The sequence below is a fragment of the Hypanus sabinus genome, chromosome 26 (assembly GCF_030144855.1).
Source record: "Hypanus sabinus isolate sHypSab1 chromosome 26, sHypSab1.hap1, whole genome shotgun sequence".
Taxonomy (NCBI): domain Eukaryota; kingdom Metazoa; phylum Chordata; class Chondrichthyes; order Myliobatiformes; family Dasyatidae; genus Hypanus; species Hypanus sabinus.
In genome coordinates, this window is record NC_082731.1 from 41,058,279 (window position 1) to 41,084,323 (window position 26,045).

The following is a 26,045-nucleotide window of genomic DNA, read 5'->3' on the forward strand; positions in this document are numbered from 1 at the left end:
GGCATGATTAACTTATTATTATTTAATTATCTATGGTTTTGTATTGCTATATTTCTTCACTATTCTTGGTTGGTGCGGCTGTAACGAAACCCAGTTTCCCTCAGGATCAATAAAGTCTGTCTGACTGTCTAGTACTTTCCGTGTTGTGTGCAAGTTATATATACCGTGTTGTGCACCTTAGACCGTAGTTTCATTTGCCAGTATCCAGGCACACGTCTGAATGACAGTGAATTTGACCTTTTAACTTGACACCTCCCATTCTGGGTGGAAGAAGAAATGTAAAGGAGCTTCAGTGTGCCGTGTTTACGAAGGGACATTCCTAACGTTAGCTGACAACAGCTGACTGGGGAGAGTCCTTGCCCGCGTTCTTAACAGTGTTGCTGAACAGAGGGATCTTGGAATCCAAGCTCACAGCTCCTTGGAAGTGGCGACACAGGTCGATAGGGGGGTTAAGAAGGCTTGTGGAATGCTTGCTCTTAATAGTCGAGGCGTTGAGCTCAGAAGTCAAGTTGCAACTTTATAAAACTCTGGCTAGGCCAGATCTAGAGTATTGTGTATAGTTCTGGTCGCTCCACTATAGGGAGGATGGTGAGGGTTCGGAGAGGGTGCAGAAGAGGTTTACCAGGATGATGCCTGGTTTAGAGGACTTGGCTATAATGAGAGGCTGGATAAACATGGGCCGTTTTCTCTGGAGCGTCAGAGGCTGAGGGGAGATCTGGTAGAGGTGTACAAGATTATGAGAGGCACAGACAGAGTGGACAGGGAGTATCTGTTTCCCAGGGATGAAATGTCTAATACCAGAGGGTGTGCATTGAAGGTGAGAGGGGGTAGGTTCAAGGGGGATGTGAGGGGTAAGTTTTTTTACTCAGAGAGGGGTGGATGCCTGGAATGTGCTGCCTGATATGGTGGTAAAGGTAAATACATTACAGGCTTTTAAGAGATGTTTAGATAGACGCATTGATGTGAGAAAGATGGAGGGATAGGGACATTGTGTAGGTAGACGGATTAGTGTTTGGGTGTCTTTCATTTGATTTTTAGCTGGTTCAGTACAACATTGTGAGCCGAATGGCCTGTTCTTATGCTGTACCTATGTTCGATGTTCTCTGGGACTATTGCCAGTAGGTCCTTGATAGCTTTCCTGTCTCAGGTGTCCCAAAAAATCTTCACAATGCCACCTCATTTTCCGCCTACCCGCGCTCCGCATCCAACTACCTGAAAGCCAGCCCTGATTGGTGGCCTTGGCTGTCACTCCAACCGATTCCCCGCCCACCCACCCCCCACCCCATCTCGAACAACAAGTCAGTGAGTGTGCAAGGGGAAACAAGGCGCGTGCTCGCACTCTTTAATCCACCTGATGTTTTGTTTTTCCGAGCTTTATTTGTGCCCTGGAGGGTTGACAAACTCAGAATGGTAACCGATTAAACAAAGGCGTCTGTTGATCCGTTGGCTAATGTGTTGAAGGGCACTATGGGACAGGAACTGACCCGGGACATCAATAAATATTGTCTTCAGTCCCGATATGTGAGCTGTTATTTCCCTTTTCTCTACGCTGGGAGCTTTGAGGCCTCCCTGGAGCTTTGCTTCTATTAGTAAACTGGTACTCGGCAAGAGTATATTAACAAATCCATCGGCAGGCACTGGTCTTCCATCAGACAGCCAACTTTCACATCTTCCAAAGTAGACTGGGGCTGATGGGACTGGGGGAGGGATTGTGGGAAGGGTGTGAGTCGAGGTCGCCCCTAAAGGATGGCACACATGCCTTTGTCTCGGAACGGGTTGCTTGAGTTGGGGACGGGGGTGACCAGAGGGTCCTCTTTAGCGTGCTCCTCACAGTAGGCCAGAAGTTCGGCCGCCGCCTTGGAGACCTGAAAGGAGTGCGGTGGAGAAGGAAAGGAGTCACAATTAGATTCAGCGACATATAACCAAAAACCATATAACAATTACAGCACGGAAACAGGCCATCTCAGCCCTTCTAGTCCGCGCCGAACGCTTACTCTCACCTAGTCCCACCGACCTGCACTCAGCCCATAACCCTCCATTCCTTTCCTGTCTATATACCTATCCAATTTTTTTTTAATGACAAAACTGAACCTGCCTCTACCACTTCTACTGGAAGCTCATTCCACACAGCTACCGCTCTCTGAGTAAAGTTCCCCTTCGTGTTACCCCTAAACTTTTGCCCCTTAACTCTCAACTCATGTCCTCTTGTTTGAATCTCCCCTACTCTCAATGGAAAAAGCCTATCCACGTCAGCTCTATCTATCCCCCTCATAATTTTAAATACTTATCAAGTCCCCCCTCAACCTTCTACGCTCCAAAGAATAAAGACCTAATTTGTTCAACCTTTCTCTGTAACTTAGGTGCTGAAACCCAGGTAACATTCTAGTAAATCTTCTCTGTACTCTCTACTTTGTTGACATCTTTTCTATAATTCGGTGACCAGAACTGTACACAATACTCCAAATTTGGCCTCACCAATGCCTTGTACCATTTTAACATTACCTCCCAACTCCTATACTCAGTGCTCTGATTTATAAAGGCCAGCATACCAAAAGCTTTCTTCACCTCCCTATCCACATGAGATTCCACCTTCAGGGAACTATGCACCATTATTCCTAGATCACTCTGTTCTACCGCATTCTTCAATGCCCTACCATTTGCCATGTATGTCCTATTTTGATTAGTCCTACCAAAACGTAGCACCTCACACTTATCAGCATTAAACTCCATCTGCCAACTGGCCTAAATCTCTCTGCAAGCTTCATTACCCACAACGAGCATGCGGTATTCCATCAGACTATAAGACGTGGGTGCTTTGTGAGCAAGTCGCAAAAAGAAACCTTTGGAGTGAATGTGGAGAAGATGTTGTTATTAGCAGGAAAGTCCAGGATCAAGGGCCTCATCTGAGAGTAACAGGACGTCTCTTTAGGAGTGAGATGAGGAGGAATTTCTTCAGCCGGAGAGTGATGAAAATGTAAAAGCTGTTTCTGCAGCTAGCTGTAGAGGCCAAGTCATTGGGTTATTTAGGACACAGACTGATAGGTCATGGGCTGCAGGTTTTGGGGAGCAGGCTGAGAATAGGGCTGATCAAAATAAGCAGCCATGATTGGATGGTGCAGCAGACTCAATGGGCTGAATGGCCTACTTCTACTCCCGTACCTTTGGCCTTATAGCTTTGCCAACCTCCGCAGGACCTGCCGATGAAGAGCGTCCAGGTCTTGAGTTATTCTCAGTCACGGAACCAAGTGCAGAGAGGTACTTGCGGTGGTGAGGCGGGTGCAGTACGGGTTTGATATAGAGCAAAGCTCTGTCACTACCGTCTCCTCACGCACTCCCACCTGATCTGACCGCCTGGCCCTCATGCAACGTTATGTCTCTGCTTGCATATCCCATCAGAGAGTGCTATTAACGTCCAGTTGCTGTGTACAACCCTCCAGCACTAATGGGTACCACGTGGCCCAGGAACCAAGTGGGACAAAGAGAATAATGATCTAATTAAACTATTTATAGTCTGCTGTTGTAAATTTAAAAGTTAAGCCAGAACAGGTTAGATACAGAGTCCAGCTCCCTGTACACCATCCTAATCAAGCATAAAGTTCAAAGCAAACACGAGGAAATCTGCAGATGCTGGAAATTCAAGCAACACACAAAATGCTGGTGGAACACAGCAGGCCAGGCAGCATCTATAGGGAGAAGCACTGTCGACATTCCGGGCCGAGACCCTTCGTCAGGACTAACCGAAAGAACAACATCTTATATACCGGCTGGGTAGCCTCCAACCTGATGGCATGAACATTGACTTCTCTAACTTCCATTAATGCCCCTTCTTACCCCATCCCTGACATATTTAGTATTTTTCCCCCCTCCCCTTTTTGTTCTCTCTCTGCCCATCCTGCCCTGCCTGTTCTCCATCTCCCTCTGGTGCTCCCCTCCCCCTTTCTTTCTCCCAAGGCCTCCCGTCCCATGATCCTTTCCCTTCTCCAGCTCTGTATCCCTTTTGCCAATCACCTTTCTGGCTCTCAGCTTCACCCCACCCCCTCCAGTCTTCTCCTATCATTTTGCATTTCCCCCTCCCCCTCCTACTTTCAAATCTCTTACTATCTTTTCTTTCAGTTAGTCCTGACGAAGGGTCTCGGCCCGAAACGTCGACACTGCTTCTCCCTATAGATGCTGCCTGGCCTGCTGTGTTCCACCAGCATTTTGTGTGTGTTGCTTAAAGTTCAAAGTAAACTTTATTATCAAAGTACATATATACAACCCTGAGATTCATTTTCTTGTGGGCATACTCAATAAATCTATTTAAAATATAGTCATAACAGTATCAATAAAAGACCGCCCAACTAGGCCATTCAACCAGAGTGCAGATACAAAAGAAATGTTAATAATATATAAATAAACGATAAATATCAAGAATATGGGATGAAGAGACCTTGAAAGTGAGCCTATTGGCTGTGGGAACAGTTCAATGATGAGGCAAGTCAAGTTGAGCGAAGTTATTCCCTTTGGTTCAAGACCCTGATGGTTGAGGGGTAGTAACTGTTCCTGAATCTGGTTGTGTGGTTCCTGAGGCTCCTGTACCTTCTTCCCGATGGCAGCAGCCAAAAGAGAGCGTGTCCTGGGTGGAGGTCCCTGATGATGGATGGGGCTTTCCTGTGACAACGTTTCATGTAGACGTGCTCGATGGTAGGGAGGGCTTTACTCGTGATGGACTGGGCTGTATCCACTACTTTTTGTAGGATTTTCTTTTCAAGGGCATTGGTGTTTCCATACCAGGCTGTGATGCAGCCAGTCAATACTCTCTCCACCACACATCTATGGAGGTTTGTCAAAGTTTTAGATGTCATGCCGAATCTTCGCAAACTCCTGAGGGAATGGGGGTGCTGCCAATTACACGCTGGACCCAGGACAGGAGCATAATACATGGGAGCAGAACTGGGCCACTTGGAGAAAGTTTTAAAAGGGGACCTGAAGACGCAACTTTATTGGATAGCTGGTGGTGGGTGCATGTAACGAGCTGCCAGAGGAAGGACTTGAGGAATCGTTTAGGGCAGGGGCTCCCAACCTGACCTCCGCGGAGCCCTTGCTCAAAGGTAGGGGTTCCTGATACGGACAGGGTTGGGAACCCCCTGCTTTGGTCAAATTAGAAATGTTGGGACAAAGCATCTGGTTCCAAGGTGTGTTTGTAAAACCATAAGACCATAAGATCCAGGAGCACCATGTCAACAGAAACCTTGGGAAACGTCTACAGATGTGAGGTGGAAAGTGTGTCCACTGTCTGCGTTACGGCCTGGTATGGGAACACCAATGGCTTTGAGTAGAAAATCTTACAAAAGGTAATGGATTTGGCCCAGTATATCAGAGGTAAAACCCTCCCAGCTAATGAGCACGTTCGTGTAGAAAAGTAACATCCACCTTCGGAGATCCTCACCACCCAGGCCAGGATCCTCACCCAGGCCAGGATCCTCACCCAGGCCAGGCTCTCCCCTCACTGCTGCCATCTGGTAGAAGATGCAAGAGCCTCAGGACTCACCCCACCAAGTTCAAGAACAATTAACACCCCTCAACCATCAGGCTCTAGAACAAACAGGGATAGCTACACTCAGTTAAGGTCTCTGTTATATTGCTATTCCATGATCATTATTTATTGCTATTTATTTATATCTGCATTTACACAGCTTATAGGTTACAGTCACTGTTCTAAAAATTTTCTAAGTATGCCCGCAGAAACAGGATCTCAGGGTTATATATGATGAGGTGTATGTACTCTGGTAATAAATTTTACCTTGAACTTTGCACTTTGAGGCCATTCAGCCCATCCCATCGCACCTGCTCCACCATTCATCACGGCTGATTTATTTTCCCTCTCAACCCCATCCTCCCGCCTTCTCCTTATTAATCGAGAACCTATCAACTCCTGCTTTAAATGTACCTGAAGACTTAGCCTCCACAGCCACCTGTGCCAATGAATCCTGCCGATTCACCACCCACTTGGCTACAGAAATTTCTCCTCATCTCCGTTCTTAGGGGATGTCCTTGTACTCTTTGTTCCCAGACTCTCCTACTACAGGAAGCATCTTCTGTATATCCACTCTATCTAGAGCAGGGATTCCCAGCCTGGGGTGCAGAAGCCCCTCGGTTAATGGCGTACAAAGGGTTGGGAAGCACCTTGCCTCGGCCTTTAATATTTGGCAGGCTTCAATGAGATTCCCCCCTCATTCTTCTAAACTCTGGAGTTTACAGGCCCAGAGCCATCAAACGATCCTCACGGGTTAACCCTTTCCCTCCTGGTCATTCACTGGCGCACCTTTAAATAAATAGAAAGGCTGTAGGTAGAAGAGAGATAGGAGGTGAAATGATGAAAGCTCCCGACACGTTCACATTCGAACCTCCTGGGAAGGCAGTACCCTCACCAGCCATTCCTTGTCTCAGCGAGGGAAATCTCCTTGTCCGAAAGCTCTGCGTACGCAGTGCTGAGGGAGCAGCAGCAGTGCTGCAGTCGCTGTGTTTTTGAAATAAATGCAGGAAGCTCTCAGTAGGCTCGGCAGTTCCCGGTTAGAGACACATTCCTGTGGTCAGTACAGGGGCCGCACTGCCCTCGCAAGATGCAGTGCCCAGCTCACAGCGCCCGCGGTGCAGGTTCAATCCTGCCCTCGGGCTGAGCTTACACCCAGGGATGTTAAGCTGATCTTAAGTAACGATTGTCAGGTCTGGACTGAACTGGGCCGGTGCAGCAGAAAGAGAATTTCCATGGTGTTTATACTCTGTGCTTGCTTTCTTGTGACAATAAAGATGAATTTGAATGCTCTGACTGTGATTTCAGTCGCAGCATGGGGTCGAGAGGGAGAATAAGTCGGCCATGATGGAATGGCAGAATAGACTCAATGGGCTGAATGGCCTAAGTCTGCTCCTATGTCTTATGGGTTCATGGGCTCCCGCCCAAAACCATACAGCTTCTTTCTAAATTCAAAGGCAGGAGGGGCAGCATAGTGGTCAGGGTAGCACCGTTACAGTACCAGAGACCCGGGTTCGATTCCCGCCGCTGTCTGTCAGGAGTTAGTACGTTCTCACTGTGGCCGGCCGCTTTTTGATACCCCAAGGACGTGGCCTGGAAGACTAGTGTCGGATTTTCGTGGCTCTGGAGGCGGTCTGATTCAAGGCCGGTGCCCCTACCTGAGGCATCGCGGGAGAAGACGGAACATCGGGAGCCGCGGTTGGGCTGCTGGCTGGCGCCCGGAGACCCGTGCTCGCTGGGCGCAGAGCTCGGCCAAAGCGACACAACAGACATCGAACATCATAGACCAATTAGTTGTTCGTCATGTCTCCCCTCTCGCTGTGAAACGCGGACTCCTTGTTTCTCCCTTTTTAGGGAAAGAGAGAGAGAGCCTGTGGTGTGTTGAATACCGGGTGAACGAGTAGCCTTTGAGGCGCTGCGTCTTTATTGATGCTTGAGTGCTTGGTGGAGAGAGGCGCCAATGCTTTTTGTTGGTGGGGGAGGGGGGGTTCATTGCCTCAGTGCTGCTTGTGCGTGGGAGGGGGCTTTGGGGTTCTAATGTTTAACTGTCATTCATTCTTTGGGGATGTTCATGAAGAAAGAAAAGAATTTCAGGATGTATATTGTATACATTTCCCTGACATCAAATGCGCCTATTGAACCTATTGACCACGTGGGGTTCCTCCGAGTGTTCCGGATTCTTCCCATAACCCGAAGACGTATGGTTTAGTAGGTTAAATGGTCACATGGGTGTGAGTGGCTTAAGGTGGCGCTGGGGAATCTCTGCGGTTTCTGGCTGGTGCCCGATGAAACGAAGCCAGCAACAAAATACTTAGTCAGGCACCCTCTTTTCTGGCGAACGATCATCGCAAACGGCAGCCTTTGGCCTTGGAGGCAATTCGAAGTGGCTGAACCAAGGTGAAGCGAGGTTGCCAAGAGCAAGAAAGGCCTGATGTTCGATCAGTTTAAGCGCTGGGCCAAACTGGGAAGGTCGGGTGCAAGGCGAATTGAAGGGGCGGGGTCCGATGAATGGGTGACGATCTTAGGCGCCAGGCCAGATCGAAAAGGTCGGGGTGTCTGGGCCCGAGGTGAGAGACAGGTCGGTTCATCTCACTGCTCTGCTCTATGCTGAACTAAGGGCCTGGAGACAGACTTTCTCAAAATGATATTTTCTTGCGTTTATTGTTTGCTTTGTTTTTTTCCCTCTCTGGGCCTTCGATGGTCTTCTTTTTAATGGGTTCTTTTGGATGACCTTATTTCATGGCTGCCGGTTAGGAGACAAACCTCGAGGTTGTATCATGTATGCGTGCTTCGGCAGTAAATGTACTTTGAACTTTGAACTTTGAATTGGCTGGCACGGGTTGGTCAGGCCAGGAGGGCCTGTCACCGGGCTGTATCTCTAAAATAATTTAAAAAATAAATAAGATTGGTAGGTTGATTGTCCACTATACCTTGGGGGGGGCAGGGTTAGATGGAAATGGGGGTAGGAAAGAAATGGGGGTGGAGTAGGATTGGCGTATATGGGTGGCTGAAGGACCTCTTTCTGTGCTCTTTGACCCTGAGACTCTACGTTCCCATTGGTGGTTAGTTTTTTAAAAATATTTGTTTATTGCAGTAAAGCAAAGCCTTTTGAGCCACGCCGCCCAGCAAACCCCGATTTAATCTTAGCCTAGTCACGGGGCAATTTACAATGACAAGTGAACCTACCGACGAGTAGATCTTTGGACTGTGGGAGGAAACCGGAGCACCCGGAGGAAACCCACTCGGTCACGGGGAGAACGTACAAACTCCTTACGGGCAGCGGCGGGAGTTGAACCCGGGTTGCCTGCACAGTAAAGTCCAGCATGCTACCGCACCAGGGAGACGTTCTGTAATGATTGGCCTAAGGCTCAGAGGGAAACACACGTGAGGGCAGACAGAGGGTGGCAGGGATGAAGGGCTCACTGAGTGCTGGGATGGCGGAAACCACGTCGGTCAGGACCCATGAGGGAATATTGGATGAACACTGCAGTTCGCAGGGCTGTGGGGTACAGCGTGGGAAGAATGGGACTGGTGTGATTGCCCGACTGGGAGTCAGCAGCTACTCAATAGGCCGAATGGTCTCCTTCCCAGCTTTGCTGATTCTATGAAGCTGCACTTCAATTTGGTTCTTTAAGGTTGTTATAGGCAGGGTTGGTAGCAGGGATAAGCTCCCCCTATATATTAAATTCTCCCAATGACATGTGTCTCAAATAGCCTCTGACAACCTGGTCCAGCTCCTGGCCTTCCCATGTGGCTGGGTAACTAAGCCTGGTGGAACTGTTTCTACTGACAGGGGAAGGGGCTAAGGTGGGGTACTGGTGTCTTAAAACCAATCGCTTCGGGCAGATGGGGCTCGTCAGCCCTGGTTGGCAGCTCATCTGGGAGAAGGAACACTCTGACCTCGCCCCTCCGCTGCCTTGTGGTTATACCCACTCACGGGGAAGCCTTTGGTGGGGGGGGGGAGTAAATCCCGAGGGCAAAATCTGGAGCTGGAGTCCCTAAGGCAGTCCTACGCTGACTGGCAACTCCTGCGACGCCGCTGGTGCCAACCTGTACCGGTCTCCGCCGTTCCTTTGGGTTCATCAGCTGCGTGGAGAGGGGGAGCTTGCTACACGGGCAACAGCTTGCTCTCTGTATCGTCCTGCCCTGGCTTGTATCCGGACAGCTAGAACACAACATCCAGGATCGACCCTGGCTTCTTTGGTTTGTTCTGATGGTTGAGAGCTACGCAAGGGAGTCGCTGGGAGTGAGTGGGAGGTTGGAGAGAGAGTACAACGACTTCAAAGCTGGGAGTGGCTAGGTGCGAATGCAGGGGACATGTTTGGCCCTGGGAGAGATCTCCAGGAAGGAGGAATTACAGATGGGATGCCTATAGAAGTGTACAGTACAGGAATAAGCCCTTCGGCCCACAATTTTGTGCTGGCCCAGCTAAAAAGTAAATTTCAAAAAACCCAAAAACTAATCCCTCTCCCTACACGATGTCCATTTGCCTTACATCTACGTGCCTATCCAAAGATAGAGGACTATGTGGTAGGGAAATTCTAGGTAGTTTCTAGAGTAGGCACAACATTGTGGGCCGAAGGGCCTGTAATGTGCTGTAGATTTCTATGTTTCTATGTCTCTTAAAAGCCACTAATGTATTTGCCTCTACCACCATACCGGGCAGTGCAACTCAGGCATCCACTACTCTCTGAGTAAAAAACTTAGCCCTCACATCCTCTTTGAACCTACTCCCTCTCTCACCTTCAATGCACGCCCTCTGGTGCCAGACATTTCAACCCTGGGAAACAGATACTCCCTGTCCACTCTATCTGTGCCTCTCATAATCTTGTAAACCTCTACCAGATCTCCCCTCAGCTCCTGATGCGCCAGCAAAAACAACCCAAGCTTATCCTGCCCCTTCATGACAGAACAAGCCCTCTGAACCGGGCAGCATCCTGGTAAACCTCTTCTGCCCCCTCTCCGAAGCCTCAACGCCTCTCCTACAGGGGGGAGACCAGAACTGTACGCAGTACTCCAGATGTGGCCTCACCAGAATGCTCGATGGTCAGGGAAGCAGGGAAATCTGTCGATGACTCAATGTGAGGACTGTTTGGTGGCTCTGGGACTCTACTCACCGGAGTTCAGGAGAATGAGGGGGGGATCTCATTGAAACCTGTCAGATGTTGAAAGGACTCAACAGAGTGGATGCAGAGGGGACGTTTCCAAAACTGGGAGAGTCTAGGACCAGAAGACATAACATCAGAATAGAGGGGCGTCCATTTAGAATGGAGGTGAGGAGGAATTTCCTTAGCCAGAGATGGGGCAAAGCTGTGGGATTCATTGTCACAGGAGGCTGTGGAGGCCAAGTCATTGGGTATATTTAAGGTAAAGGTTGATAGATTCTTGATTAGTCAGGGCATGAAGAGATACGGGGTGAAGGCAGGAGACTGGGACTGATCAGTCATGATCTAATGGCAGAGCAGACTTGATGGGCCAAATGCCTAATTCTGCTCCTATGTGTCTTACAAGAGGAAAGAAGTTCTGAATGTGGGTGGAGGGGTGGGGAGAAGTGGGTGCAGGTGCAGGTTATGGGCCACAAGGTTGCTGAAGGTAACAATTGGTGGAATGATCACAAAATTAGGAGATAGACCTGTCTGTGGTTACAGAGATAGGGAGTCTTAAATGGAGGACAACACTGGTGCCGGTTGAAGCCTTCCCTACCGCCTTTAATGTGCTAGGCAGGGCCCGGGGCCGCAGACCGGCGCAGAGGTGCTGGGGTCCCATGGACGTTCACGTCTCCCGCGCGACGCGGCCTCACCTGCATCCGGTCAATGTGGACCTCCAGCTTCAGCTGCTCCACCGCCAACCGGGCTTCGGCGATCTTGGCCGTTTGGTTGGGCATCACGATTCACTCGGCACCTGCTAGGGACACAGTGAGGAGAGACAGGTCACGCTGGAGAGGGGCAGAGACACGGAGAGGAGAGGTCAGGAGAAGGGCCTGAATTTAGCTAGCACCTTCCGGGACATCAGGAGGAACTGGTAATGTGGGGGATAAAGTTCAAGTTATCAATCGAGGCAGCAGGGTGCCATTCAACCCTTCGATCCTGCTATACCCCTCGTTAAGATCAGAGTTGGGAAGGCTGAATAGTCCCCTTCTGTCTTGATTGACTTTGGCCCCGGTTACGAGGGAGATTGGTTAGTTTGGTGACGAGTGAGAGGAGCTTCCTTGGTAGCAGAGAGAGCCTTCCTCAAAGTCTTGGTGTTGAGGGTATCTCCTGCTTTATCAGTTCATGTGGCATCTTCATGGGACAGTCAGGGAGGGAGATAGGGGGGCTCCTCTGGTGGAGAGGAGCTTGCTTGGCCCCTGTGTGACAATGAAGGAGACTTCCTTGTGACCTAGGTGGCAGAGAGGCTTCCTTACAGCCTTGGTATTGGGGGAGGGACGTCCTCCTTAAGGAGTGCTTAAGGCAGTAGTGTATGACAATCAGGGAGGCCTCTCGTGAGAGGGACCGAGGTTTCCTCAAGGCCTCGGGAGGAGAGCAGCTTACCCTCTGGCCCCAGTGACCAGGAAATGGAAGACTCCTCATGGCCTCCTCCCATGGTGAGAGACAGGCCTGTCCTCGCTTCAGTAAAGAGAAGAACAGCTGGAATCTGTAGGGAATGAAGTACTAATAGGCCTGAGTGCAAGGCCAGGGAGTAAAATGCTCTGAAAGGGTTCTGCCTTTGGTTCTCCTTACCCCAGAAGTCTGTGGAGACTTGAGTTTTTGGACATGGTCTTTATTGGACACAGAGGTCTTTGGCCTACAGGAGAGGGGTGAACTCTAACATCAGAACAGGTAAGGAGGTGTTTCAGTTCTGTAAGGGGGGGATAGTTCAGTACTGGTCTCCTTCTAAGTGCAATGGATGCAGTTCGAAGATGTTTACTAGAGAGATGAAGAAGCTTTTCCTTAACTCTGTCCTAAATGACCTACCCCTTATTCTTAAACCATGCCCTCTGGTACTGGACTCTCCCAGCATCTGGAACATATTTCCTGCCTCTATCTTGTCCAATCCCTTAATAATCTTATAAGTTGCAATCAGATCCCCTCTCAATCTCTTTAAACTCGAATGTTAATGGTTGAGGATTTAAAAGGCAGAAGGACAAGGGGTTGTGACCGTTTTCGAATGAGGTGACCGTGGATCCTTTTGCTCCCAACCAGGTCCTCGTGATAATATTGTATCTATGAACTGGCACCTCCCTCAGTGCAGTGAGACATCAGTCTGGACAAAGGACCAGGACACTTGAACCCATGGCTCCCTGGGTCAGTCACGGCAAAGTCAGGAACAGAGGTGTGAGTCAGAAACTCCAGGAAAACAAATGAACGCAGGCTAAAAAAAGCTCGGCCTGAATGCTAATAATAAACTCCTGACTGCTCCCATACCCTACCCAGTTACCCCTGTTTAGTGGAACTAAACCTTGCCCTGGGAATCCATCGAGCCCAGACATGTTCCCTCTCCGTTGCCGTGCACAGATTGGCGCCTCCTGGGAATCGCCACATGATATTTGTGTTGTGCTCAGAGTGCAGGCGTCAGTCCTCAGGGACAGCCTACTGATACGTGGCCATGTTGCGATAGAGGGAGAGGTGCCTACCCAGGGCATTTCCCCCTGTCACCTCACCCCACTTTCAAAGTTCAAAGTACATATATGACACCATGTACAAACTTGAGATTCATTTTCTTGTGAGCATTCTCAATAAATCGATAGAATCATAATCATAACAGAATCAGTGGAAGACTGCACAACTCCAGTGTTCAACCATTAGAACATAAGATATAGGAGCAGATGTAGGCCATTCAGCCCATTGAGTCTGCTCCACCATTCAATCATGGGCTGATCCAATTCTTCCAGTCATCCCCACTCCCCTGCCTTCTCCCTTTGATGCCCTGGCTAATCAAGAGCCTATCTATCTCTTCCTTAAAAGCACCCAATGACTTGGCCTCCACAGCCGCTCGTGGCAACAAATTCCACAGATTTACCACCCTCTGACTACAGTAATTACTCCGCATCTCTGTTCTAAATGGACGTCCTTCAATCCTGAAGTCGTGCCCTCTTGTCCTAGACTACCCTACCATGGGAAATAACTTTGCCATATCTAATCTGTTCAGCCCTTTTAACGTTCGGAATGTTTCTATGAGATCCCCCCTCATTCTCCTGAACTCCAGGGAATACAGCCCAAGAGCTGCCAGACATTCCTCATATGGTAACCCTTTCATTCCTGGAATCATTCTCGTGAATCTTCTCTGAACCCTCTCCAATGTCAGTATATCCTTCCTAAAATAAGGAGCCCAAAACTGCGCACAATAGTCCAAGTGTGGTCTCGCGAGTGCCTTAAGGAGCCTCAACATCACATCCCTGCTCTTATATCCTATACCTTTAGAAATGAACACCAACATTACATTCGCCTTCTTTAAAACCAGAGTGCAGAAGACAACAAACTGGGCAAATACAAAAATAACTAATAAATAAGCAATAAATATTGAGAACATGGGATGAAGAGTTATTGAAAGTGAGTCCATAGGTTATGGGCACATTTCAATGATGGGGAAAGTGAAGCTGAGTGAAACTACTCCTTTACTCCCTGTATACCGATGACTGTGTCGCCACCCACAGCTCTAACCTGTTAATGAAATTTGCCAAGGACACTACATTGATTGGCCTTATCTCAAGCAATAACGAGGTTGCCTACAGGGAAGAAGTCATCTCTCTGACACAGCGGTGTCAAGAAAGCAACTTTTCCCTCAATGTTGCAAAATCAAAGGAGCTGGCTGTGGACTACAGGAGGAATGGAGACGGGCTAACCCCTATTGACATCAATGGATCTGGGGTTGAGAGGGTGAACAGCTTTAAGTTCCTCAGCACAAACATCACCGAGGATCTCACGTGGTCTGTACACACCAGCTCCATGGTGAGAAAGGCACAACAGCACCTCTTTCACCTCAGACGGTTGAGGAAGTTTGGTATGAGCCCCAAAATCCTAAGACCTTTCTACAGGGGCACAACTGAGAGCATCCTGACTGGCAACATCACTGCCTGGTACGGGAACTGTACCTCCCTCAATCGCAGGGCTCTGCAGAGAGTGGTGCGGACAGCCCAGCGCATCTGGAACTATGAACTACCCATGATTCAGGACATTTACAGAGACAGGTGTGTAAAAAGGGCCTGTAGGGTCATTAGGAACCCGAGTCACCCCAACCACAAACTGTTCGAGCTGCAACCATCCAGGAAACGGTACCGCACCATAAAAGCCAGGACCAACAGGCTCCGGGACAGCTTCTTCCACCAGGCCATCAGACTGATTAATTCATGCTGATCTGAGTGTATTTCTATGTTACATTGGCTGTTCGATTTATTATAAATTATTATGAATTACTATGATTGCAATTGCACATTTAGTCGGAGACGTAACTTAGAGATTTTTACTCCTCATGTATGTGAAGGTTGTAAGAAATAAAGTCAGTTCAATTCAATAGAATCTCCTTTGGTTCAAGAGCCAGATTGTTGAGGGGTGGTAACTGTTCCTGAACCGGGAGGTGCATGCCCTGAGGTTCCTGATGGCAGTGGTCAGAAGAGATCACAACCTGGGGTCCCTGATGATGGCTGCGGCTTTCCTGCGACAGCGTTTCGTGTAGACGTGCTCAATGGTGGGCAGCTCACCTGTTCGTGGACTTTAGCTGCTCCCTTTCCGAAACACTGCTCTTCGAACATCACTTTCTTCCTTCCCACATTCTTCTTCTCATCCTCCACACCCTACTTCACCGTTCCCATTTTCCTTGCCTTGGGAATCCATTCAGCATTCCCAATCCACTCTGCTTTGCCATTCTCAATCCACTTCTAGGCCAACCTCTCTCCCAGTTCTTCCCAACTCGTCCTCCTTTCCCAACTACCTCCCAATTTCTTCCCTACTTTACCACATTCCCTCTGCAAATTCCAAACTCGTTGAATAACTCCCAACATGCTACCCATCCCTGAATGCCTGTTCAGATTAAAAGGCCTGAACAGATTAGATATGGCAAACTTATTTCCTATGGTAGGGGAGTCCAGGACAAGAGGGCCCGACTTCAGGATTGAAGGACGTCCATTTAGAACTGAGATGCGGGGAAATTACTTCATTCAGAGGGTGGTAGATCTGTGGGATTTGTTGCCACGAGTGGCTGTGGAGGCCAAGTCATTGGGTGTATTTAAAACAGAGATAGATCGGTTCTTGATTAGTCACGGAATCATAGGTATGGGGAGAAGGCAGGGGAGTGGGGATGACTGGAAGAATTGGATCAGCCCATGATTGAATAGTGGAGCAGACTCGACGACGTGAATAGGCTGTTTCCATTGAGAGTAGGGGAGATTCAAACGAGAGGACATGATTTGAGAGTTAGGGGGCAGAAGTTTAAGGGAAACACGAGGGGGTATTTCTTTACTCAGAGAGTGATAGCTGTGTGGAATGAGCTTCCTGTAGAAGTAGTAGAGGCCAGTTCAGTTGTGTCATTTAAGGTAAAATTGGATAGGTATATGGACAGGAAAGGAGTGGAGGGTTATGGGCTGAGTGTGGGTAGGTGGGACTAGGTGAGATTAAGAGTTCAGCACGGACTAGGAGGGCCGAGATGGCCTGTTTCCGTGCTGTGATTGTTATATGGTTATATGATGGGCTGAATGGCCTACTTCCGCTGTTATATTTTATGGTCTTATGTTCCTACGGGCCTCCAAATCTTCGAAAGGAATTCAGCATTGGCGTCCCTCCTGGCTACTTCTCACTCTCCATACAACTCCCCTGAACTCCATGATTAAAATTACTCTGTAACTACGTCTACTCTTTTCCACGGGCGCTGCCTGGCCTGTGGAGGTCTGCCAGCATCTTGTGTGCATTGCTTTGGACCTCCAGCGGCAGCAGATCTCCTCGACATTAGCCTATAACAACCTCTCCTCAACCTATAACAACCCCCAGAGTATCTGTTACTCTGTCTTTAACCTACTGAACTCCACTGTTGAATCCCAGCATGTAGCAAGCTCCTTGCTATTGAGTCTCCCTGGTGAGTATTTTCTAATTTCAGATATTAACCCTAAAGCCCTTAATCGATGTCCAGCCAGGTGCCCCTTGTTCTGTGAGTAATCCCTTAATGAACCAACTCATTGAAGTCTCTTGGCAGAGTCTCTTGGTGGCCCCTCACTTCAATTTTACCATTCTGACATGTCGGACCATGGTCTCCCCTACCTCCACAATAAGGCCTCACTCAGATTGGAGGAGCAACACCTTATATTCCGTCTGGGTAGCCTCCAACCTGACGGCATGAAATTCAATCTTTCAGACTTCACCACTCTCTATTCCTATTTCCCTCTCTCACCTTATCTCGTTACCTCCCCCTCACCTCCCCCTGGTGTTCCTCCCCCTTCCCTTTCTTCCACGATCTTCTACACCGTCCTATCAGATTCCCCCTTCTCCAGCCCTTTATCTCTTTCACCAGCTCTTTACTTCACCCCTCCGCCTCACACGGTTCCACCTATCGCCTACCTCCTTGTACTTCTTCCTCCCCTCCCCACACCGTCTTACTCTGACTTCTCATTTTTCTCTCCTGTCCTGTTGAAGGGTCTCGGCCCCAAGCGTCAACTGTTCACTCTCTTCCACAGATGCTGCCTGGCCTGCGGAGCTCCTCCAGCTTTTTGTGTGCGTTGCTCCGGATTTCCCGCATCGGCAGACACTTTTCGACATTAACTTCCAACCTGTAACAATCTCCAGAGTACCTGTCATTCAGGCTCTGACTTTCTGAACTCCACTATGGAATTCCAGTATACAGTATGGCCTCCCAGGGGTTTGTGGGGCGTCCAGGGAGGGAGCATCACCTCTGGTGAAAGGGGGTTTTCGTGTCCATTCTGGGGCAGCTCACTCACCTTTGGTCCCCACCGGACACTCAGCTCCCACCTGTGGCTCCAAGCAGCTGTTTTGCATGCGACGGCAGCCACACCCCAGTTCACCGCTTTGACGGCAGGCTAAGCGAGGTGAACGTGTCTGGAGGCCCCGCACCCCAATGAGATGGGGACATGCCTGTCTTGGCGTGCAAAGTCAGCTCCACCGGACTGGGCGGATGAGATCTACAAAGAGATCCAGCGGCCGGGAAGGTGGTACTGCAACGCTCCGTGGAGGGCGGAAGGCATGGTGAGGCACGGGAAGTGTCGCGGTCCTCCTCTGCAACCAAGGAAGAGCCCGGTTTGTGACGCTCGTTCGCATCGCTGAACCCAGACTTCCGAGGCCCAGAGGGTGGAAATGCCCCAGCTTTTCCACTTTAAAAACTCTCCTGTACAGGTTTTCCATCATCATCGGACACAATAGACAACCACCATAACCTACCATCAAATGACTGTACCTGTGTCCAGACTGCACCTCCCTTCTGGATAGTCCAGAACAAACAGTAGGCCATAGAGCAACAGAGCATAGAACACAGAACAGAGAATGTACGGTGCAACTCAGAACATAGAACATACAGTGAAACATAGAACATACATACCGTGAAGCAGAACATAGAACATAGATACCGGGAAACAGAACATAGAACATACAGTGGAACATAGAATAGAGAACCATACAACACAACGCAGGTCCCTTTGTCCCCTTAACCAACTCCAAGATCTACCTAACCTTTCCTTCCCACACAGTCCTCCACTTTGCTTTCATCTGTGAGCCTTATCTAAGAGTCCCTGAAATGCACGGAATGAATCTGGCTCTACCAACATGCCTGGCAGTGTGTTTCATACACCCCCCCACTCTGTTAAAAACCTGCCGCTGACTCTGCACCCATCATCTTAAAATTACCTTCCCTCACCCCAGCCATTTCCACCCTCAGAAATATTGTCGACTCCATCTATCCCTCCTAACCATCTTATACATTCTAACAAATCACCTCTCGTCCTTCTTCTCTCGCAAAGAGAAGAGCTCCAAGCTCACTTAGCCCTTCCTCAGCAGAGGTGTTCACTAATCCAGGCACCGTGTTAGTAAACCTCCCCAGAACCATTTCTGAAGCTTCCATGTACTTCCCATAATGAAGAGACCAGATTATAGATCACTCTCGTTATAAATCCCCCAAACCCTGCAATTAGATCCCACCCTGTAATTCAATCTAAAATATCTGTTTATTGAATGATCTCCAAACTCCTCAATCAAATTCCAGCCTGTAACTCACTCCCAGGTCTCTATTACTTTTTCTGTATACCCCTGAATATCCCAGCTTGTGACTCACTGTCACGTACACTCAGTGGCCACTTTATTAGGTACACCTGTGCATCTGCTCGTAAGTGCAAATATCTAATCAGCCAAACATGCGGCAGCAACTCGAAGCATAAAAGCATGCTGATGTGGTCAAGAGGTTCAGACCAAACATCCAAATGGGGAAAGAACTGCGACCTAATTGACTTTGACTTTGCTGGTGCCAGATGGGGTGGTTTGAGTAACTCAGATTTTCATTCCCGCATTCTCTAGAGTTTACAGAACGGTGCAGAAAGACGAAAAGAGAAAATATCCATTGAGCAGCAGTTCTGTAGGTGAAAACACTTCGCTAATGAGAAAGTTCAGGGGAGAACGGCCAGACTAGTTCAAGCTGACAGGAAGGCAATAGTAACTTAAATGTTACAACAGTGCAGAGCATCTCTGAATGGACCACGTGTCAAACCTTGATGTGGATGGGCTACAGCAGCAGAAGGTCACAAATATACACTCAGTTGCCATTTTATCAGGCGCAGGAGGTAGCTAATAAAGTTGCCACTGAGACTAGATTCGATTTTATACAGAATCCCTCTTGAACTACTGCATTAACATTCAGCCTTTTACTCGCTCCTGTGTGTCTATTAAGGGGAAAAAAATCCCTGTGCCCCCGATTAGATTTCAATGTGAATCTCACTGGCCGGCAACCTGCAGGCTCTGATGTGATACACTGACTTTAATTCAGAGCCCAAGGCCCTGCTGAGCCAGCTCGATGGATAATTAATATGTTGCCCCAGCTGAGAGTCGGTCCCAGGGGTTCGGGGGACGCGGAGACTATTGACAGCACTTGTTTGTCGACGGCAGCAGCTGGTGTTTGCTCAGATGATGAACAGCTGGCTCCGCTCACCCCAGGAGACCATTAACCCCTCACCCTCCCCACCTTCCAAACCTAACCACATCAATTATAATATTGGACAACAAAGAATTTGCTTCCTGAATACTTTCAGGAGGCTGCTGAGCTCGAAATTCACAATGAAATTTCTTTATCGCGCACCATTTTTTTAAAAATCGCCGATATTTGTTATTTTAATTCTTAATCCAAGTCAGAATAACTGATGCCAAGCATTTTGTTGATCCACAAATCAGACAGGTCATCAACGACAGGCAATTCGAAGAGTTTCTAGTGGGATGGAAGCAAATCACACGGAAGGCATTCAAGGATGTTGTTGAAAATTTTCTTGGCGACGACAGAGCACCGAACTACCTGCAGCTGGTTGACAACGTGCTTCAAGTATACAAAACCATGAAGTACAACATGTCACTAAAGATTCATTTTCTGCATTCCCATTTAGACTTCTCCCCTGCAAATCTCGGTGCTGTCAGTAATGAGATGGTGAAAGGTTTCACCAGGACATTGTGGTCATGGAGAAACGGAATTAGGGCAACTGGAGTCCACCAACCCTGGCTGATTATTGTTGGACACTTAAGTGAGAAGCCTCAGACACTGAGTACAAATGAAAATCATCAACAAAACATTTTTAGCTTAGTAGAACTATTGCAAAGCGTCAGCACCATTACGCATTACATTCAATATTCAATAAAAGTTCATTTCTTGTTTCTCCAAATGCCTATGTAATGCAAGCGCTCTGAAATTATATTCGTGTTCAACTTCAAGTGACCTATCATAAAGAGAAAAAAAATTCTGAGGAAGTAACGTTTTTGAAAAAATGTGTTGTCCAGTGTGATCCTCAGCGTAATTTTCTCAAGCGGTTGCTAGGCAGCAATAATGAGGACCAACCCTCCCCTCCCTCCACCTTAGACGGAGTAGTATGGCGAGCTCCCATTGGTTCCTCCCATGTTCACCCTGTGCAGCCACACATGGGATCAAGGGGCAGATCTTGGAGACGCCCAGTCGACATGATCCTCGCTCCCAACACCAAACAGAACACTTTGTGGGGATTATTTAAAAAATACAAGCAGATTAGCTCTATTTGTCACATGTACGTCAAAACATACACGATTAGTCTAGCATGCGTGGATTGCATCAAATCAAATCAGCGAGGCTTGTGCTAGGCAGCCCACAAGTGTCGTCCCATACACTAGCCTAACATTTGGGGGTGTGTAGTGGTTAACACAGGCTTTACAGTACAGCTATCCTGGGTTCAATTCCTGCCACTGCCTGTAAGGAGCTTGTACGTTCTCCCTTTGACTGCGCGGATTTCTTCCAGGTGCTCCGATTTCCTCCTACAGTCCAAAGAAGTACCATTTGACAATAGACAATAGGTGCAGAAGTAGACCATTCGGCCCTTCTAGCCTGCACCACCATTCTGAGATATTGGCTGATCATCTACTATCAATACCCGGTTCCTGCCTTGTCCCCATATCCCTCGATTCCCCTATCCATAAGATACCTATCTAGCTCCTTCTTGAAAGCATCCAGAGAATTGGCCTCCACTGCCTTCCGAGGCAGTGCATTCCAGACCCCCACAACTCTCTGGGAAAGAAGTTTTTCCTTAACTCTGTCCTAAATGACCTACCCCTTATTCTTAAACCATGCCCTCTGGTACTGGACTCTCCGAGCATCTGGAACATATTTCCTGCCTCTATCTTGTCCAATCCCTTAATAATCTTATATATTGCAATCAGATAGACTATTGCAATTTGATAGGCTACTTGGTCATTGTAAATTGTCCTATAATTAACCTAGCATTAAATGGTCCAAATAGCTTACTTCTGCTCCTATATCTTATGTCCTTATGGTCCAAATTGGGGAATTGCTGGGCAGTGATTAAACTGGGGGACCAAAGAGCCAGAAGGGCCTATTCCATTTTGTATCTCAATAAATAAATAAGTAAACAAGCAAACAAGCAAGCAAATGACTAGATAGTTAGCTAGCATGTCCACAACTCACAAGACCCTTTGTCTTTAGGACTGTGGGAGGAAACCGTAGCACTCGGAGAAAACGCACACGGTCACAGGAGAATGCACAAAGTCCTTACAGTCAGCCGTGGGAATTGAACCCTGATCTTGCAGCTGGCACTGCATTTCCATCCCTACACCTGAACCTGCCAACGCCATCTTGAAAGTAGCGTGTTACCATGGTGATCAGGATGCTGGTCTTTGTCGGCCATCTTAAAGTGCAAAGCCGGCCCTCTTCCTCCCTTTTAGAGGATGGCAAACAGCTTACATAGTGAATGGCATGTTTACCACAGTGAAACGTCCCAAGATGCTCTACAGGAACATTGTTGAATGAAGATCAGTAATAGAACAGAGCCAGACTGTTATTCTGTGTAGTCCCATCAACCCACACCTGGACTACGGCCTTCCCTACCCCTCCCATCAGGGGTTCCCAGCCTGGGGTCCATGGACCTCTCAGTTAACAGCATAAAAAAGGTTGGGAGCCCCTGCCTCCCATCTACCCAAACTTCTTTTAAATGTTGTGATCGAACAGCATCCACCAGTTCCAGTGGCAGCTTGTTCCACACTCACAGACCCCCTCTGTGAAGGAACTTCTCCTCAGGTTCCCCTTTAATACGTCATCATTCACCTTTGACCTATGACCTCTAGTTCTAGTCTCGGCCAACCTCAGTGGAAAAACCCTGCTTGCATTTACCCCTTGTATATCTCTATAGGATCTCCCCTCATTCCCTTGACATTCTGTGGCATCACCACCATCGAATCCACTACTATCAACATCCTGGGGGTTACCATTGACAGGAAACTGAACTGGCCTAGTCATATAAACACCGTGCCTACCAGAGCTGGTCAAAAGCTAAATCCTGTGGCATGTGACTCACCTCCTGACTCCCTAAAGCCTGTCCACCATCTACAAGACTCAGATTAGGAGTGTAATGGAATACTCACCCCTCGCCGGGATGAGCGCAGCTCCATCAACACTCAAGAAGCTTGACACCATCCAGTACAAGGCAGCCCCTCCTCAACCATCCAATCCCTCCACCATCGATGGACAGTTGCAGCAGTGTGTGCTATCTCCAAGATGCAACAGCGCACCAAAGTTCCTAAGGTAGCACCTTCCAGACCCACGACCACCACCGTCTAGAAGGACGAGAACTGCAGATACCTGGGAACACCACCACTGGGAAATCCCCCTCCCTGTCACTCACCATCCTGACTTGGAAACATATCATCGTTCCTTCATTGTCGTGGGTCAAAATCACAGAAGTCCCTCCCTAACAGCACTGTGGGTGTACCTACACCCCAGGGACCGCAGCGGTTCAAGAAGGCAGCTCATCGCCACCTTCTCAAGGGCAACTAGGGACGGGCAATAAACGGCGGCTTAGCTGGTGACACCCACGTCTGGAAAATGAATGAGGAATTCATTCATCCTACATCCCAAGGAAAAATCCTGGAATCTTTTCAAGCTTTCACAATACCTCAGGTCCGCAAGTCCTAGCAAATCAGGAAATGCAAAGATTCTGAAGGTTTGCCGGTGTAAAGGAATAACGTTCAGGGAGACGGTGAGATATGGGTGAAGGAAGTGCAGAAATCAGATTCCGAAGATACTGCCAGTAATGCTGGAGCACTTGTGTTCAGGGAAGATCAAATGAGTCGACTTGTAGTTTGTAGGCCCGATGAAGAATTCAGAGATTAGGAGGGGTGAGGCCGTGGAGGGACTTGTAAAAATGGTGAGGATTAGAAATCTAAGTTGTTACTGGACTGGAAGCCGACACAAGCCACACAGCGCAGGACACGGGGAAGGAGATGGTGTGGGTTAGCGTGTGGTGGGAGAGCAGTGGAGCAGTTTTCTAATGAAGAGGGCCAAAGGCAATGGGCAGGGTTGTCTTCAAGACGAAGATGAGGCTCACGAGTCCCATAATCATCAACCCAACGCACCTTGGTATTCACCTTCCCAGCTTCCTCCCCCTCTGGGGTCACCCTCTCTCAAAGCTCAACGTTCATGCCGCCCTCCTATCGGGCAGAAGGCACAAGAGCCTGAAAGCCTACAGTACTGTGCAAAACTCTGAAGCGCATATATATGTACTGTAGCGAGGGCTTTGTGCAGAGTATGCTATTTGTCTCTCTGCCGCAAAGACAGCAAATTGCCGGTGATGTGAGCCTGATTCTGATCCACGCGGGTGGCCTGACAAGTGCAGTTGTTCACCCTACCTCTGTGCACCGATCCACCAACTTACCCCCACCGTCTCCAACCGCCCCCCCCCCCCCCCCTCAATATTGGCCCGCAGCTCCAAGGTGACTGTCCGCCCCGAGACGGCAGGGCGAACGGCGCAGCGAGGAAAGGGTTAAGACGGTGCGCTAACAGAGCGGAGCGCAGGTGCCTCTGCGCAGCCTTACCTCCGCGTGGAGGCTCAGCAAGGGGGGCAGCGAAGATGGTAAAGCGACAGAGACGGCGGGCAGACATGGTGTTGTCACTCCGGCTGAGCACGGCCCTTTGAAAGCCCGGGCTCCCCTTCCTGGTCGGGGTAACCGGGCATAAGGTCAAAACAAAGATGCGAACGAAGGATCCTGAGGCAATGCTTATGCTGGACAGTCATTTTAATAATTCTCAAGCACTGTGGAACTGGCCACTTTATTAGGTACACCTGCCCATCAATGCAAATCTCTAACCAGATTGGAGGAGGAACACCTTATATTCCGTCTGGGTAGCCTCCAACCTGATGGCCTGAACATCGATTTCTCGAACTTCCTCCTTTCACCATTCCCCATCCCCTCTTCCCTCTTTCAACTCACCTCCTTGCCTGCCCGTTGCCTCCCTCTGGGGCTCCCTCCTCCTCTTTTTGTTTCCTCCATGGCCTCCTGTCCTCCCCTCTGCTCCTCCAAGTGCACCGAGGTCCTGGGAGTCCACCCCACCTGATCCCTTAACATCTCCTCCCTGAACAGTAAGGCAGAGCAGCGTCTCCACTTCCTGAGGGGATTGAGGCAAGCGAGGACCCTCCCCAACGACTCCCCTCCCCCGTCATCTTAACTGTGTTTTACAGGAGCACCATCGAGAGCGTCCCGACGAGCTGCATCTCCATCTGGTCCAGGAGCAGCCGAGCGTCGGACCGGAACTCCCTACAAAGGACTGTGAGATCGGCCGAGAGGATCATAGGGGTCTCCCTACCACCCATCGGGGACATTTACCAGGAGCGCTGTGTACGCAGGGCCCTTAGTATTATCAACGATCCCACCCGTCCATCCAGCGTCCTCTTTGACTTTCTACCATCAGGCAGGAGACTCCGATGCATAAAGACAAGAACGGTCAGGATGGGAAACAGTTTCTTCCCTCAGGCCATTAGGATTCTGAACTCCCTGCCTCATCGCATTCAACGTGTCTCCAGTTAATCTGTTCCATACCTGACAATATTTAATTTATGCACATTACTTAGTTTATTTATGTGTAATCCATCTGTAGATTTTATCCTTACTTTCCAAGTTATTGTGTGTGTTATGTGTACTACTGCGCTTTACACCCTGGTTCGGAGAAACATCGTCTCGATTCACGCTGTACGTGTATATAGTTCAATGGCATGTGGCCAAGTAGATAAGGCGTCAGTCTAGTGATCTGAAGGTCACTGGTTCGAGCCTCAGCTGAGGAAATGTGTTGTGTCCTTGAGCAAGGCACTTAACCACACATTGCTCTGTGATTATACCGGTGCCAAGCTGCTTGGGTCCTAGTGCCCTTCCCTTGGACAACATCGGTGGCGTGGAGAGGGGAAGGCCTGCAGCTTGGGCAACTGCCGGTCTCCCATACAACCCTGCCCAGGCCTCAGTCATCATCGAAAACCGATGGACAGCCGAAGAGATATAGTTAAACGACAATAAACTTGACTTGACTTTCTTAGGATGGTGGCAGGGCTAAAAATGCAGAACACACCCCCTAAACCCCCCCCCCCACCCCCCAGCCACTGAACCACCGCACTCTGTGTAGTGAGGCTGTACCACAATGCCGTTTCGGAAGGAGCTGCAGGACACAAGCCCGGTGCTGGTGGCGGAGTGACGATCCAAGTGCGAATGGTATGGGACTTGGAAGGGAGCATGAATGTGAAGTCACATTCCCCTTTGGCTTGGACCGATGACTGGTTATAAAGTCACACAGCACATACCCAGGCCCTTTGGCCCATCTGGTCCATGCTGACCTGAAAGTTGGCCTAGGTCCATCTACCTGCACCCGAGCCTTAACTCTCCAACGTTATCCCATTTTGCACAGAGCTGTGCAAAAGTCTGAGGCACATCTACACAGCCAGGGTGCCTAAGACTTTGGCACAGGACTGCATTTATCAACATGGAGCAGAGAGCGAGTTAGTAAACCTGGTGGGAGCAAAGGATGTTGGGAACGGCGAAGGTAGAGCGGTGTGGGTGGGGTGGCAGAA

At 49.0% G+C, this 26,045-nt stretch overlaps 1 protein-coding gene across 3 annotated transcripts; it reads right to left on the reverse strand.

Moving 5' to 3' along the window:
• Positions 1-1,352: 1,352 nt before the first annotated feature.
• Positions 1,353-24,950, reverse strand: LOC132381778 (guanine nucleotide-binding protein G(I)/G(S)/G(O) subunit gamma-8-like). Of its 3 annotated transcripts, none has more exons than XM_059951344.1 (3): positions 24,817-24,950; positions 11,313-11,416; positions 1,353-1,865 (listed from the first exon to the last, which is right to left on the reverse strand). In XM_059951344.1, the coding sequence occupies exons 2-3, from the start codon at positions 11,394-11,396 to the stop codon at positions 1,740-1,742; spliced, it is 210 nt and encodes a 69-aa protein (XP_059807327.1). In that variant the 5' UTR covers positions 11,397-11,416; positions 24,817-24,950; the 3' UTR covers positions 1,353-1,739. The 3 variants fall into 3 exon arrangements, with proteins under 3 accessions (XP_059807327.1, XP_059807328.1, XP_059807326.1); XM_059951345.1 differs by lacking the exon at positions 24,817-24,950 and adding an exon at positions 24,660-24,682 and having other exon boundaries at positions 11,313-11,413; XM_059951343.1 differs by lacking the exon at positions 24,817-24,950 and adding an exon at positions 23,868-23,948.
• Between the last annotated feature and the right edge of the window lie 1,095 nt (positions 24,951-26,045).

What these genes read in the sequence shown, in the direction of transcription:
- LOC132381778 (XM_059951344.1), bottom strand. Translation starts at nt 11,396, where the DNA reads ATGCCCAACCAAACGGCCAAGATCGCCGAAGCCCGGTTGGCGGTGGAG. An exon ending in TCCACATTGACCGGATGCAG is followed by an intron (nt 1,866 to 11,312) that starts GTGAGGCCGCGT and finishes CACTCCTTTCAG; the next exon opens with GTCTCCAAGGCGGCGGCCGA.